The sequence below is a fragment of the Sceloporus undulatus genome, chromosome 3, assembly GCF_019175285.1.
Source record: "Sceloporus undulatus isolate JIND9_A2432 ecotype Alabama chromosome 3, SceUnd_v1.1, whole genome shotgun sequence".
Lineage (NCBI taxonomy): Eukaryota > Metazoa > Chordata > Lepidosauria > Squamata > Phrynosomatidae > Sceloporus > Sceloporus undulatus.
The window spans coordinates 46,598,879-46,615,836 of record NC_056524.1 but is presented as its reverse complement, the minus strand read 5'-3'; the positions used below and the strand labels follow the sequence as shown (position 1 = coordinate 46,615,836).

Sequence of the window (16,958 nt, the reverse complement as noted above, 5' to 3'; positions counted from 1 at the left end):
CAAAGCCCCTCCCTCCTTTAACTGTCACTGTGTATTTTGTATTGTATTCTATTGCAATTTTTATGCATGATCATTGCGGAATAGCGGTCTATAAATAAAACGTATTATTATTATTATATTATTATTATTAGCATGCTGTTGCATATTAAGCAAAACAGATTATCATGGCATCTTGATTTTATTTCTAATGATAAACAGACTAACATTTTTCTTAAGAATAACCTGTGGTGTCATAATGGTTTACTGTAGATGCTTGTGTCAAAGTTTAAAACTATTCATGTATTCCAAGAGCTAAAAATTACCACAACTCAGGATTCAACAGAAGGAAAGTACTTTCTCGTTTCACAAAATGTTGTTTCCATATTGCTTACTGACAGAGACAGAGCATTATTTTAAAAATTCCTCTGGGCTTTACTTCTAAAGTCCAGGTCTGGGTCAACAAATTAGAATCTACATTAATGGTGACATTTCTACTGTTATATAACAAATATCACTATTTTGAAAATAAACACACATAGCAAAGTCTGAGTAAATATTTTAATGCTGAAAATAGAAATCATTAAATGAGCTCATTGTTTTGCACATGCATTTCAATTGTAGATTTCTTTCTATCAAAAAGAAAGCCAGCTACAGAGACTGCACAGAATGGGGATTTTCCATGACTCACATATTTCAATATCTCATGCAATCTGGAAGCTAAATCAATGCCTGCTCCCCAGGAGTTCATGCACTGCTTTGTCAATATTTGATCAAGATGCACATTTTTCCAGATCCATTTTGGAAAGATTGCTGTTTCAGACTGTTTTGAGCCCACCCTAACAAGCTCAGTGTAAAAGTCAAAACTGATACTTAGAGGCAAACTTTCAAAGGCAAGATGAAAACAACCACTAAAGCAGACTGACCACAAGCCAACAAGCAAGCAAGCAAGCAAGCAAGCAAGCAAGCAAGCAAGCAAGCAAGCAAGCAAACAAACCCCGTGTTTTCTACCTCTACCACTCTCAGCATATCATTCAATGGATTTTAAATAAAACAAATGAGTCTTTTTAACCCAAAACCACAAAATCAATACTGTTTCTAAAACAAGACCAGAGTGAACAAATACTTGCTTTTGTTCTTTTATTGAACAGCTTTTGTGTGAACTGCAGGACACATAATTTGTGTAAATGGCATAACCAAGATGGTCACAACATGTAAAAAAATAGATCCAAGAGCATTCATTTTCTGGTCTCAACTCAAAAATTGGAAACATTTCAGAATCTGTAGTCTCAGCATTATAGAACAATAAACTAGATGTAAGAAATGCTGGATGAATCTGCACACAGATATATACTTCCTGGAGTTGTGAATGCTTCAGCAATCTTTTTTCTTTTCCTTGTTTGGTGTTAAATCAATGTAGCTATTCACATTACTTCTCAGAAAAGTTCCCTTTGTTTGCACAACAAATGGCTTCTGTTTTTTCACACACACTTGCAATTGTTTTGGTTCTTTCAAAGTGGGAGTGATTAGGGGAGTGTATAATCCTGTGTGATGAGCCTGTAAATGTGCCACTATTTATGTCGCCAGCCTCTCTTATCCAAATCACCATTATGTCCAAGCTGTATGATGCCTTACTAGTGTCATGTTATCCATTTTATTTAGATTTTTTTTTAAAAAAAAAGCCTTTCTGTGAAACCTCAGTTGTGGTTCGACTTCTTACGATATGCTTTCCTGCATTTGAAAGATGTGGGAAAACTGAGTTAAATTCATCTTATGTACCTCTCAATCTCCCAAAGGAAAAAGGAAGATATATGTGCATACATCCCCCTGCCCCACTAGCTTGTAATTCACATAGCCTTCTCTGTTGTCCTTGGAGAGTTTGCTTCCTGAGAAATGCACCACTTCCCCTGCTTTAGAGAAAAGCTGTGGGATACACACTCACAAAAACACATGTTTGTGGTTCACACAGGTTTCCCTTGCCACCCCCCCCCCCAAAGCTAGGGGAAGCGGCCCCACCTAGTCAAACAATCACGTTCAGCTTTTTAAATCAAATAATGCAAAGATCTATCACTCTAGAGCTGGCAATGAGGAAAAGGGCTAAAAAAGCAGAGAGAGAAAAGGTGGGGGAGCAAACAAGTGAGCTAGGGGATTACAGTGAGAAGAACTAGAAGGTGCTGCTTCTGTGTTGCCATATTATGGTTTACATGATGTGACGGTCTTTATAGAGATACACATACATACATTCCTTATACCATGCATAAAGGAAGTCAGGCCGAAAATGTGGCTGAAATGTGGCCAGGGGAAGGATGATAGGCATACACATATGGGAAGAGAACAAAAAGAGCAAGGGACTGCAGGAAGGTGAAACACACATCCTAAACAAGTGACTGCAGCTGGGGAAAAAATTACCTTTCTTGTTGTGCAAAGGAATAAGTACTAGTGATGCCACAAGACTTCAGAAATGGTCAGCAGGGACTATGGATATGTGCATAAGTTAGAGATTTTAAATAACAGAATTCCAGGAAACCATTAGACACAGTTAGTATATATTCATGTACAAGTTTACTGCATACTGTATAAGTCGAGGGAAGGTTTCAGAGTCAAAATCATGCATTTTGATATGACCCCTAGATAAGCCGAGGGTAAAATTTAGGGGGCTATAACAAAGGATGGACAAGGGAAAACATCACTTCCACACCTCCTTCTCCTTCACTGGCCCTCTCCTGACCACCTGACACCACTTCCCAACATCAGGTTGGGGAAGAAAGGAAGTGAAATGGGGTGTTTCTTTGATGGGAAGAGAAGGCTTTCAAATCAGAGTGGGAAGGGAAAGAAGTGATGCTAAAAGGGCTGTTTCTTTGATGGGAAGGGAAGGCTTTCAAATCATACTGGAAACCCTTTCACACACACTCCTGTCTTGGGGCACAAAGAGTGGGGTATCAGGCAGTGCTTGTTTCAGGACCTTTCTAAGCAGTAATAGTGTACTGGCCCAGATATAAATCGACCCAGGATTTTGGGGTCTATTTTGGGGCATAAATTTCTCGACTTATAGTCAAGTATATACAGTATCTTTCCTACCGTTTGGATGTTATAATTCTCTAATGAGATAATGACTGAAACCCTTTCTCTCTCTCTCTCTGCTCTGTGTAGACAAGTAGAAACACCAAAATGTCATCAAAATGTCTGAGCAGAATCCACTCACAGAACACTCCTGCTAATGGAAGTTGGGGAAACAATTTTGACTGACCCCTCTCCCCTTCTCCCTGCAGGAAAGTGGAATTGGACTTCAAAATCAGGATCATTCTGTGAGTGAAACCCTCAAGTGGATCTGAGTAAAAGGGGTTTGGGGGAAAACTCAGTGGATTTTCCCCCTTAAAGAATAAGAAAAACTGAAAAGAGAGGAATACTGTCTCTCACACAACCCTCATTCTGAAGATACTGGATCGGATGTTAACTCAAAACAGATAGAAGAGCCAAGATTGTTGCCATTTATTTTTCCTAATGCATCTTCCATTATTAAGAGAGATTGCTTCCATGTTTCTAAAACTTATTAAAACTTAATAGGACCACCTCTGGTTTGGTTCTGCCAATGAAGAGCATTTCTTATCTTTCCACAAATGAAAGGGACTCTCTGTTCACTGAAAGGAACCTACTGCAATGGAGACTGCTATTGGCAGAAGGGGCACAAGGTTGAGTTTTACTAACCTCAGCCCCCCCAGCACTAACTGCATTCTTATTCTAGAACCCATGCACTTTCTGCACCAGATTCTTGGTAGCAGAGGAACTGCAGGAGATAGGAAATTGTTTCCCTCCTGTTCTTCTAGTGGGAATAGCCAGTGAACCCCTCCCAGAGGAACTTAAAATCTAGACTGTTAACTGGATTTTATATTAGTTTGAGTTTCTGAGATTGTAAAAAATAATTAGAATTTTTCTTATACAAAGGGGAAGCACTTTGTTTTTTCATTCTTCAATTATTACTGATTGGACCAAACTCTAAAATTTATTACAGTGAAGTAATTTAGTGGCTTGGTGGTTTTTTTTAAGGTCAATAGATAAAAACACTGTGATATATGACTTTTCCTGGTAACTGAAGTAAGATCTTCAAGCAATGCTACAGCTTAATAACTAATGGCTAGTAGAGGCAAAAGTGTATGCCTAAGCATTGTAGATCAAGTCTGTTTCTTACTGCTAGACAGTGATTCATTAACCACTTACAGTGGTGTATGTTTCAGTGAGTTCAAAGTGTCAAGAGTCTATCTGATAATTATCCTATAGCTAGGGATACTATGGCCTAAATCCTAGTGCTAGTTTCAAACATATTAGATTCATTACCTCAGTTGGAACATAGTAAGCCAACACTTATGCAGTTTCTACTGATTTAGTGGATTTATTCTAGTTGAAACTAATAAAGGGAATTAGGCTGTGTTGCAACTGGAAAACTGTTCATACTACAGTATTCCCACAGATCCAAATTCTACTACTTTGGTTTAAATAGTTTTTTTTAAAAAAAATGCAACTCTTATGTTTTAAAGGCCATTGACCAAATATTTTCCTGTTGGTGAATTATCTAAATTAACTGATAATTGATTTAATGATTGATTCATTAACTGGCACTTGATTAACCATCTAAATTCATCTATTCAAGTATTTTGTTCAATTGAAATTATTTGGCCTACAACCCCATAATCCTTTTTAAAAGATAATTTACAGCAAACAAATACTACCAATAAGGAAAGGTTGTATAATATAATATTCCTCATTCACCCATCACTTGAACCCTGGACTGCTATACCCAACATGGGACTCACATATAGACTCAGCCTATTAAGCACCCAAGCCAGTATTAGTCAGTTAATTGTTTATAGCTGCAAAGAATTTAAATTGCAACAAACTGAAATCCCTCTGTGCTTGCAAATAAGAAGTACATTTTAAAAGAACAATAAAAAATGTAATTAATTATCCAGTATTGAATAGCTGGAAAATTTATTGGTAAATTGAGCTCTATTTTTTGACTCTCAGCATCTCTTATCTACGTTAAAGTCAATCTAATGCTAAATATACAAATATGCAGTACTTTCAATTATTGTTTTAATCCTGAAATATGATTAAGTAAGAACTAAATTTAGTTCTGAGAAACTTTTGCAGCAGGAAAATATTAAAAAACTGAGTGACACATTTGAAGTCAAAACATTTTCTTATGAACCACCGTATATATTTTTGTGTAAGCTGACCTCATGTATACGTTGATGATAGGTTTTGGGGCCAAAAATATGGCTTTGGTATGTGGATAAGTCAAAGGGCCAACCTAGCAGTTCAAAAGCATGTAAAAGTGCAAGTAGCTAAACAGGACCACTTTGGTAAGAAGTTAACAGTGTTTTCTGCAGTCATGCTGGCCACATGATCACAGAGTTGGCTGTTTGGCCAAGCAACAGAGATGAACACTGCCCCCTACAGACAGACACAACTTGGCAATCTTGTCAAAGGGAATTTTTTTACCTTTTTAAAACTTAGGGGCATGTAATAATGGATGTAAAGGATGAAGCAAAGGACGACAATGCCAAACTTACAAAAGAACTTACAAAATTCCAGCAGGCATAACTGCCTAAAGGCTGGATGGAAGAGCAGGGGACCATGGTACATGATGGCTGTGCAGTGTATGGGGGAGCTGACCAGGTGCAGATGGGACTAAGAAAATATGCCCCTCTATTCTCTTGGCACTTCTTTGAGGGGAAGCACCAAAGATATGCTGCCATCGCATAGGGATTCACTAGGTTCAGAAGGACACCACAATATAAGAAGTGTATATAATTGTCCAATCTCAACTAGTTTAGTCTCATTGAATCAATTGTTAAATGGTGAGTCAACACTTGATACTGTACACTCAAACCTTCCTTCGGATGTATACCATTTTAATACCCTGCAGTATGCTCAAATTCTCACTGGGGTTAAACAATCTTTATTTTATTTTTGCTACTGTATCTTTATTTTATTTTTCCTACTGCACGATACTAGTCAAAGAAAGCATTAGTCTTCACTCAGTTTCTAGAGGCCAGATTCTCATGTTAACAAAATTCAACAATTATGTCATGCTTGCGAACAGCATTGGATTTCCAGAAGAAGTAACCTATAGGAATTTGCAGCTCTAGCCACACTAGTACCCAAAAGTGTCAGTCATTATGCATTCAATATTTATATGATGAAAGGAGGCATTAACATTTCCATGGTAAGATTTAGTACCATGGTGCAGAAAGACTGAGTTGCTTGCAGGTTGTGAGCATCTGTTTCTAGAGAACTCTATTAGTCACAACAGAACACCATTCTGAGTAATATGTTCTCTGATGGCTCACTAGCTAGATTATTAGCATGCTAGCATTACAACAATATTTTTTAAATTATTAAAAGCATTCCTTCCTTTCAGCAATGCTGCTGGGATGAAGTTTCAAAACTTTGTATTTAGCAGATTAAATTTTAATAAGAACAGAATTTGGTTTAATTTGGAATTGTTTCTGGCGGTGCAGGCTGTTTTCTAGAACAAAGAAACAGCTCGTTTTTCCCAGCTGTCCCTCTCCCCCCCTCCAATTTTTCAGATCTGAAATATATACCCTGGTGTGCTTTCAATGCCTTTTTCTGAGGTTTCTTCACAGGGCAGGATCCTTGAATTCAGCAACACCAGAATCCCAGGCACTACTGAACCAGTAATCCTCACAGGGTGTTTATATTCTTAGGAATCATATCATAGTATGGAAATGTCAGGTCCCATCCCTAAGCTCTTTATATCAAGGATTCTCCTGAACACAAAGAACTCTGAGAATTTAGTTGCAGGCACCCAAGATTACTATGAAGAAAGTCAAAAGAAATTAAAAAAAAGCCAAAGGATGGAGGGGGATAGATAAGATATAATAGCTCAGATATTTATTTTATCTGGACAAGAACTTTTGGAAAAAATAGTACTCAGTACAGGTTGAATCTCCCTTATCAAGAATTCTAAAATCTATCAAACAATCCAAAATGTTCCAAACCCCAAAATGTTTTTAATGGGTGGCTGAGACAGTGATACATTTGCTTTCTGATGTTTCAGTGTACACAAACTTTGTTTCATGCACAAAACTTCTTAAAATATTGTATAAAATTACCACCAGGCTATGTGTATAAGAGTCATATGAAACATAAATGAATTTTGTGTTGAGACTTGGGTCCCATCTCCAAGAGATCTCTTTATGTACACAGAAGCAAATACAGTTGTTCCAAAATCTAAAAAAAAATTCCAAAATCCAAAATACCTTTGGTCCCAAACATTTCAGATAAGGGAGACTCAACTTGTATTACTGTCAAGCATTATAAGCAGTACAAGATTGTATTCTGACACAAGTATAGTTGACCCTCCTTATATATGGATTTCTTACACAGATTCAACCATCCACGGTTTGAAAATGTTAAAAAAAAAGTATAAATTTCAAATATCAAGCCTTGATTTTCCATTTTTTAATAAGGGACACCATTTTGCTATAATAATAATAATAATAATAATAATAATAATAATAATAATTTATTTGTATCCCGCCCCTCTGAGAACAATCAGGGCGGCTAACAAAGTTAAAAATACAGCACATATAAAATCCCTGGTGCCCTCCCCTCCTTAAAAAAAGTATTAAATCCAATACAAAATTAAAAACAAGCAAAAAACAATGAAAAACATACAAATTAAAAACTGACCAAAAGGTCAACAACATCACATCAGCAAACCATCAATGGGAGCGGCAGTATCTTATTCCCAGATGTTTTTTCTGAGGCCGGGTTCTCTATTCTGGGAAGGTCTGCTGGAAGAGATTCGTCTTAACAGCCTTTTAAAAGCTATATCATTATATTTAATGAGACTTGAGCATCCACAGATTTTGTTATCCACGGAGGATCTTGGAACCAAACCCAAGCATAAAGGTCCACTGTAGTTTCAAACATGGTACCATCACGCTTCTGTCCATGTTATTACATAGTATCTTGACTTAGGTTATGGTTTTGTATGCATCTGTTTTTGCTACTTTGTGTTGTGTTACAGCAGTACTACTTTATATTTTATAATCCAGAATCCAGACTGCAGTTATAAAAGAAAGGCTTAATCATACTTCAGTGCTATGAAGACATACTTTTCTCATACTGTCAACACTTCAGCTTGCAGAAACCTTAAAATACTTTAAAATGAACATAAGGAAGCAATGAATGTAAGGAAGAATTGCAAATCATCTGACTTGATAAGATGGTGAGAGTAAGAATTTTTATAGTTTTTTGTGGGTTTTTTGGGCTATATGGCCATGCTCTAGAAGAATTTATTCCTGATGTTTCACTAGCATCTGTGGCTGGCATCTTCAGAGAAGAGTAAGAATTTTGTTTGGGAAATATTATCTGTACCACATAAGTCTTAAAATTAAATGGATAGCTGGTCTTAGCAGATTTTTTTACATGCATATATGGTTTATCACATGGCTTTAAAAACTATCTGCTTCCCTCTACATTGGTATTAGGTGAGCCACTCAAGAAACAGTGGTTTAAAAGGATGTGGGATTGTAAAAATATTTAGGAATATTTACAAGGAATTATCTGAATACACATTTTCACCTTGCTGAGAGACACCAATAAAGTATGTATATTTTAATACCATTTTCTGAATTATTTGGCATAATAATATTTTTAATAATAATATTTATTTGTATTCCACTTTTTCACAAGGAATCAAAGCAGATTCCAACAGTATGATTAAAACATCAAACAATTAAAATTTACAATTTAAACCCCCCAAAACCCCACCCCCATCATAAAAACAGTGATGAACCCATAAAAAGAGATTAAACATCAAAATTTAAAACTGTCCAATAGGAAAAAAACAACTAAAATTTCAGGAAGATTAGTGCAAGAAATGAGAGCAGGATGGTGGGGGGATGGTATCAATCAATTTTGATATTGGAGCAACAGAAATAGCATTAGAGAGGGGAGGCAAGTCTAAAGGATCTAACCTAGTCTGGAAAGGCCTGCCAGAAGGGATCCATATTAATAGCCTTTTTAAAGGCTTCCAAGGTGGTAATATGGCATGTTAGTTTGTTTGATCCATAATGCACAATGAATTAGTTGACTCCCTGATATATATAATAAAAGCCTGTTTGACACACCACTGCCTGTTTAAACAGCTAGCCAGTTTCCTACAGAGCCATTAGGATAGAGGACAGTTCTGGGTTACTCACAGCCCTTAGCCTCATTTCAAAAACACTGTACAAGCTATCAGTTCAGGACTCTGGTGAAAATGATCAGTGCCTCTTGTCAGTTCTCTGGGTGGGGAGCAAGACGTGAAAAGAGAGGGAAAATGCAGTGATTATAACAATAAAGGAAGTGATAAGAAAGAAAAAATATAAGGGAGTGGCAGAGGACAGCAGAAATTGAGAGAGAGAGAGAGAGAGAGAGAGAGAGAATGCATAATGAGAGAAATAAAGAATTGGCTCTCTACCTTTGGCTCTGGTCCAACATGCTACTATTTTCAGCCTCTCCCATAGATAGCATGTTGCCACTGACACTTTACTCTGAGGAACTGTGGTTCACAACAGATGAAAGGTTCCACACCATTGCTATATGGAAAATCTTTCTAGTGTCTTACTTTCCTTTGAGTAAGAACCTTTATTTTTGTTGTTGTTCTGTAGAAATTCTTTCATTTATTTGTCTTTTGTTCCCAATATGAAAACCATTGATAATTGTTGAATAATGACTCTCTCTCTCTCTCTCTCTCTGTTTATATATATATGTGTGTGTGTGTGTGTGTGTGTGTGTATCCATCCATCCATCCATCCATCCATCCATCCATCCATCCATCCATCCATCTATCCTAGGGCAGTGAGGGAGAACTTTTTAGAGACCGAGTGCCCAAACTCAAAGGCATTTCTGTACCGGGTGTTACCCGGTACTGAGAGAAGGATTTCTGGGGTAGGAATGGGATTTCCAGAGGGTGGGACCTCCACCTTCTGGGGAAGTCCTGGCTTCCAGAGCCAGGACTTCCCTGGAGATAGCTGAAAGCCCAGGAGGGCCAGGAGAAGATGGGATGGCAGAGGAAGAGTAGGAATAGGCATGCACCTGTTTCTCCTCTTCCCCCAGAGACAGTTAAAGGCATGGGAGGATGGAGGAAGAAGAGGAACAGGCACATGCCTATTCCTACTCTTTCCCTGCCTTTCCGTCTCTCTGTGTGCCTTCAGAAATGGCCTCACACGAGAGGCATGTGTGCCATAGGTTCACCACCCTGGTGCTAGGATTTATTGGAAAACATTATACTGTGTGACTGTAAAATATTTATGTTTACCTTCCTTAAATTAAGTTCTCACAGGAAAGACTATACAAATATGTATATATTAAGCACTCAGGTTTTTAAACCAATGATTTGGATTTTGGACAGGTGAAACCATAATCAAGACTGAACTGAACACCCCAATTGAAGGCGTTGAAGATGCATTCCAGTCAAGAATATATTAGCACTTAGCTGGAGGTTCCAATACAACCATCCAAACTATACAAAACATCATTTTGTATGTACTGTCCATATAAAGCAGCACCCACCTGAAAATTTCACTGGAATGTGGACTTCTCTCACTGGATTGGGATGAGCAGACAAAAATACAAAAAGAATTTTGCGACAAGAATATGAAAATATGAAAGCAAGGGAAAACGTTCTTAATAACTCACTTTTTGTAACAACTCCTTCAAGGCGGATAATATTTGGATGGTCAAACTGTCCCATGATGCTAGCTTCTCGAAGGAAATCCCGTCGTTGTCTATCCACATATCCACCTTTCAATGTTTTTATGGCTACAGGAATCTCCCTTTTTCCAGGTGTTTTCAAGCGACCACTGCATACTTCTCCAAATTCACCTGAAATTGAAAATAAGGTTGTTAGTTGTTACCAATTTATATAGGTATGACAATTTACAGTGGTGCCCCGGGTTACGAAAATAATTCGTTCCGCCGCCGCTTTCGTAACCCGAAAGGCTTCGTAAGCCGAAAAAGCCATAGGCGCTAATGGGGAAAAGCCGCGATTTGGTGTGAAATAGCGCCGAAAAGCACCAAAATTTTTTTCGTAACCCGAAAAAACATTCGTAACCCGGAACAGTTTTTTTAAAGGGATTTTTTTCGTAACCCGGAAATTTCGTAAGGCGGCGCATTCGTATCCCGGGGTACCACTGTATATATTTTATTCCAGATATTTTTGTACTTGTTTCTATACAGAGAATTCTGTTTTTGACTAAAGGACTCCTCTCAATACCCATAGAATCTATGGTCCAAACAATCCAGTTTGAGACCACCTTAACTGTCCTGGCTCAGGGCTAGGGAATTCTGGGAACTGTATTTTTATGAGACATTTAGCCTTCTCTGTCAGAGAGCTCTGGTACTACAATAAACTACAGTTCCCAGAATTCCCTAACACTGAGCCAGGGCAGTTAAAACAGTCTCAAACTGGATTATTTCTGCAGTGTGTTCTGCAGTGTGACCTAAGTCAAAGACAGAAAAGACACAGTTCTCTAGTCTATAATCATGTCTTCACATTGCTTTGGGGTGTTATGATAAAAATAATGTGGAAGAGATATAATTCGAGTAGATCTAGTTTGATTTGTGATATTTATGTAGCAAGTTGATGACTTCAGAAACGATAATTGGAAAGCTTCAAGAAAAGTGTGAAGTAGACTGGATCATACGGATATGGAAACACATGGAATGACACCTGCCAATCCTTAGAGGAGATGCTTGGTGTGGCAGGAAATTCTCTGCTGAGGGGAACAGAAGCAGTGGTATGTGGGCCTCACAGGATGTTCTGAGGATGTGCTTTCTCCCTGGGACAAAAATTTCTGATATAGCAGAGTGGCTGTCAAGGCTCATTAAGACCACTGACCATTACTCCTTCCCTTTAGTCCATGTGAGACACTGCAAGGCATAGCTTTTTTATTTGTTTTTGTTACATCAGTAGCAAAAGGAAGAACAAGGAAATGTTAGGTCCATGGACTGTAGAAGATGGCAAAATGGTAATAAAGGACAGAGAAGTGGCAGAATTATTCAATACCTTCTTTGCCTTGGTCTTCTTTCAAAAGCAAAACAGAGATCAACCTGGGCAAAATGGAGCAGATAATGCAGTACGAGAAATGCAGCACAGAATAGTTAAAGAGATAGTACATAACAGGTAAATAGGTAGTGCAGGAATACTTGGCTACTCTAACAGAATTTAAGTTTCCGGGGCCAGATGAACTACATCCAAAAGTATTGAAAAAACTGTCTTGGCAACCATCTCTGAGAACCAAAGGAGAACAGGAGAAGTCCAGCAGATTGGAGGAGGGCAAATGCTGTTCCCATCTTCAAAAAAGGGAAAAAGAGGACCCAAACAATTACTGCCCTGTCAAGCTGACATTAATACCAGGAAAAATTCTAGAGAAGATCATGACGCAAACAGTCTGTAAGCATTTAGAAAGGAATGCTGCAATCACTAAAAGTCAACATGGATTTCCCAAGAATAAATCATGCAAGACTAATCGGATCTCTTTTTTTAAAAAAATAAAGTTGCAGGTTCAGTAGATGAAGGGAATTGTTGTGGATGCAGCATATGAGCGTAAGGTGAATTTGGAGTTGGTTGAGTGACCCAATCCAAATGGTGCTCACCAATGGCTTTGTCCTAGAGATAAGTGACTAGTGGAGTGTGACAGAGCCCTGGGCCCAGTTATATTCAACATCTTTATCAATAACTCGGGTAATGGAACAGAGGCAAGGTTCTTAAATTTACAGATGACAGTAAATTGAGGGGGGGGTAGCTAATACCCCAGAAGGCAGGATCATAATTAAAAATGATCTTGATAGATTAGAGAGCTGGACCCAAACTAAAAAACTGAATTTCAGCAAGGAGAAATGTAAGGTATTACAATGAAGGAGTAAAAAAAATAAAATGCACAAATACAGAATGGGTGACACCTGACCTGAGAACAGTACATGTGAAAGTGATTTAGGAGCCTCACCTAAGAGATTACACCAAAACATTAGGAAGAACTTGATGGTAAGAACTGTTTTATAGTTGAACACACACTGCCTCAGAGTATGGTGGACTCTCCTTATTTGGTGGTTGTTAAACAGAGGCTGGATGGCCATTTGTCAGGAGTGTTTTGATTGTGTGTTCCTCCATGGCAGATAAAATAATAAATAATAATAAAACTTTTATTTGTTATCCCGCTTTTCTGTAACTAGACAATCAAAGCGGCTCACAACATATTAAAATCCACATTTACAACACTGTGTCCCAAATTCCCCCCTTAAAACAGGATTAAACATGTTACAATTAAAATATCTATTAAAACAGAATAAAAAAAGAAAGAAAATATATACAGTATGATGAGGACAGAGCGGTGGGCTAATACATGATGTGGGGGGCAGTCATTCTGTGGCTGGGCACTTTTTATTCAGGAAAGGCTTGCCGGAAGAGATCTGTCTTGACAGCTTTTTAAAAGCTGTCTAAGCTGGCAATTTGATGGCTGGGGGTTGGACTAGATGGCCCTTGTAGTCTCTTCCAATTCTATGATTCTATGATATAATATATGACCACAAAAATTGAACTTAGTTTCCTCAGTTGCAAGGAGACATCAAATTTTATGGAATATAGATTTTGTTTGACATATAGCAGTCAGAGGAACATTCTACAGTGATACAGGGATTTATCATGTTTCAAAGTAATAGAATTTCAAAGTGACATTATAGTCAGCAGTGGTAAATCAAATAGTTTTATAGAAATTGAATGACTGAATCCATAGTTTTCTAACATGGATATTTTAGTTTAGGTAAGAGGTGCAGTGCACAATGCACAGTGGTTTCTAGGTGTTACTGAATTACAACTGATTGCTTCCCTTTCCACTGGCTATATTGACCAGGACTGTTTAGAGTTGCAATCTGACAATATCTGTAGGACCAAAGGTTGCCCACCTCTGATCTTGACTGAAAAAGCCATGGATTCAGGCATTTATACAGAGAAAAACAGACAATAAACAGTAATGGACTCTTCTTGTGAACCTAAGGCTGAAGAATTATTTAACCAAAAAAGAATTCAGGTCCTTAAGAACTGTGTTAGCCTTATCAGGGCACTGGTAATCTTCAAGTCCTTTCCAAATGAGGAGCTCTGGCGGGGTACAGACCGACCAAAAAGGGCGGTCTGCCTGCACCTTGTTTGCTCTGCGAGGAAGCCGCAGCGGACAAACTGCATGGCTCCCTTGTGGAGCAAAAAGAACCTGCAAAAAGTGGGTTCTTTTTGCAGTGGCATAATGATGCTGCAGTGCACCAATGGCACACTCGTGATGTCATTATGGGGGCGTGACATGCGGATGCTAAGTGTCCATCGCGTAAAAATGGTGGCACCCGTGTGTATAGGGAGCCGCTATTTCAATGCACTCATCACGTGCTAGGGGTGAGGCACATATGGGTGGTGCGCCCTCGGCCAACCCCGAGCACGTGACGAGGGCGCACTATAGGCTCGTCTGGATCGGGCCTCTGTTGCCAAGTGGTTATTTCTTTCAGTCCAACCTCCATGTCATTAGAATCCCTCATAACATTTGCTGTCCCTTACTTTCAAGAATCTAACTTTCCTTACAAATAGGTGAAGGGGAAGAGAAATTGCAAGCAAAATTACTGGGAGACATGCATACCAGTCTAATAATAATAATAATAATAATAATAATAATAATAATAATAATAATTTTTATTTGTATTCCGCTTTTTCACAAAGGCATCAAAGTGGATTCCAACAGTATAAATAAAACATCAAACAATTAAAAATTACAATTTAAAAACCCCAAAACCCCAACCCTCCCCCAATCATAAAAACAGTGATCAAACCATAAAAAGCAATTAAACATTAAAAAAAATGACATTTTTGGCAGATTAGTGCAAGAAATGAGTCTTCCCCTAGAGGAGGGGGGGACAGGGCAATGGTATCAATCAATTTTGATATCAGTATCAACAGAGGTATTAATAGAGGGGGGAGACAAGTCTAATGGATCTAATGGATCTAACCTAGTCTAGAAAGGCCTGCTGGAAGAGATCCGTCTTAATAGCCTTTTTAAATGCTTCCAAAGTGGTAATATGGCGGATCTTGTCCGGCAGGTCATTCCAGAACCTGGGAGCGGCTGAGAGAAGATCCTCTGGATCACTGCTGAAAGTCTGGTCTTCTTAGGTTGTAGCAGATTCTTATGGATAATTTATGCAAGGAATTATAATAAAAAAGCTCAATTTAGTAGTCCAGGATGTGTTCTTTCTGTCCTCTTATAATCACAACAGATTTTATATGTTAGACAAGTAGCACAAGCACAACAAACTCTTTCCAAACATCACATATGTAGCTGATTTCACCCGTAGCCATTACTGAGGCTTAAGTACCATGTATCAACTCCAAATTTTGTTGCGGCTGTTAAAAAAATATAGACGATATATCCTGACATTTCTCAGAGTGAGTCATCATGATTTATTTTCATTATAAGTTTTCTCCCTGCCACTGCCTCCGCTTTAATCAGTCTTTCCTGTCCACAAGGAGCAAAAGGTTTCATATTATCAGTAGCATATTTAGCTGATACAGCTATAAAATACCACTATATTAATTCCAGGGATAAATAACATCTCTGGTGGCAGACATTTTATCTTAAACTGCAATTATTAATTCCCTGTGCTAAAAGTAAGTTGTTCTTAAATACATGTATGAATAAAAGTTCACCACAGAAACATGTCTTGTGGCATATAATGGATACAGAATATAAAGTACTTTGTTGATCTCTTAAGCAAGAGTTCCTTACTTTTGAATAATCTCTTGGAATCTAGTAAAGGTAGGCATTAATATGAAACTGCTTAGCACTAGTCAATTTGTTTTTATACTTGGAAACAGTGATAATGTAAAAGTATGAATTAGAGACCGCATAATATGGTGGTTTGAGCACTGAACTGTGACACTGAAGGCAAGAGTTTGAATCCCCACTTAGCCATGTAATCCCACTGGGTGACCTTGGGTATGTCACATTCTCTCAGCCTCACAGGAAGGTTCAAACCCCCAAAATAAATCTTGCCAAGAAAACCAGTGATAGAAACTTTAGGGTTTCCATAAACTGGAAATGACTTGAAAGCACACAACAACAAAAACTGACTTGCTTTTTTCCTAGACTTTGTTTATATATAATTGTGTCCATACAATCTTCTAGGTTGAGTTCAATGCATATCACTGATCCACTGTCACCCAATACTGCCCCTCCCAAGTGGCTGAAGATGGAAATGGGCAAAGAGAAAGGGCACACAAATTTTCTCTCTTTTTTAGTATCACAGAATCACAGATCTGAAAGTGGCTTTTAAGGGCCCCCCAAACTATAGCAAGGAATATCCTTCATGCAAGTTGCTTTGATCTTACAAGAATGTATTTATTTCTTTACAAACAATTATATACTTTAAAATAATTCAAAAACCATGTACATGTGTGGATCTGTAAAAACCAGTCAACTCCAAAATTCTTCTGTGAGCCATGTTTTCATCCGGGATGACAGCAACATAGACATCAATCAGGACCCTAAGGGGGAAAGGGTTTCTATAACTGGGGTGCCCTCTGACAGCATATTGCCTTAACTGATAGGACACAAAGGAGGGCATCTTCTGCACGCCTCAGGCTTTGGGCAGGAATATGTAGGCACACTTTCAAGTACTGAGGTCTCAATCAATTTAGGGCTTTACATGCCATTACCAGCACCTTGAATTCAGACCAGAAATGTATTGGGAGCCAGCACAATTCTTTCAACACTGGTATAATATGGTTTTTGTATGATATTCATGGAGAAGATTAATGGCTGCATTTTGAACCAGTTGTCATTTCAGAGTTGTTTTCAGGGACAGCCCCATGTACAGTGCATCTTGACCTCCATCTTGAGGGGAGAGAAGCAGGCAAGAAACAACAGGCCTCTGCCTGC

General features: G+C 38.2%; 1 protein-coding gene across 2 annotated transcripts in view; it reads right to left on the bottom strand.

The window, feature by feature from the left end:
- The window catches only part of EPHA6 (EPH receptor A6), a 264,534-nt gene that overhangs the window by 141,690 nt on the left and 105,886 nt on the right, over positions 1 to 16,958 (bottom strand). For both annotated transcript variants that reach the window (XM_042460426.1, XM_042460427.1), the window contains exon 7: positions 10,687 to 10,872. In XM_042460426.1, coding sequence (XP_042316360.1) covers positions 10,687 to 10,872 — 186 coding nt within the window. The remainder of the gene's footprint in view (positions 1 to 10,686; positions 10,873 to 16,958) is intronic.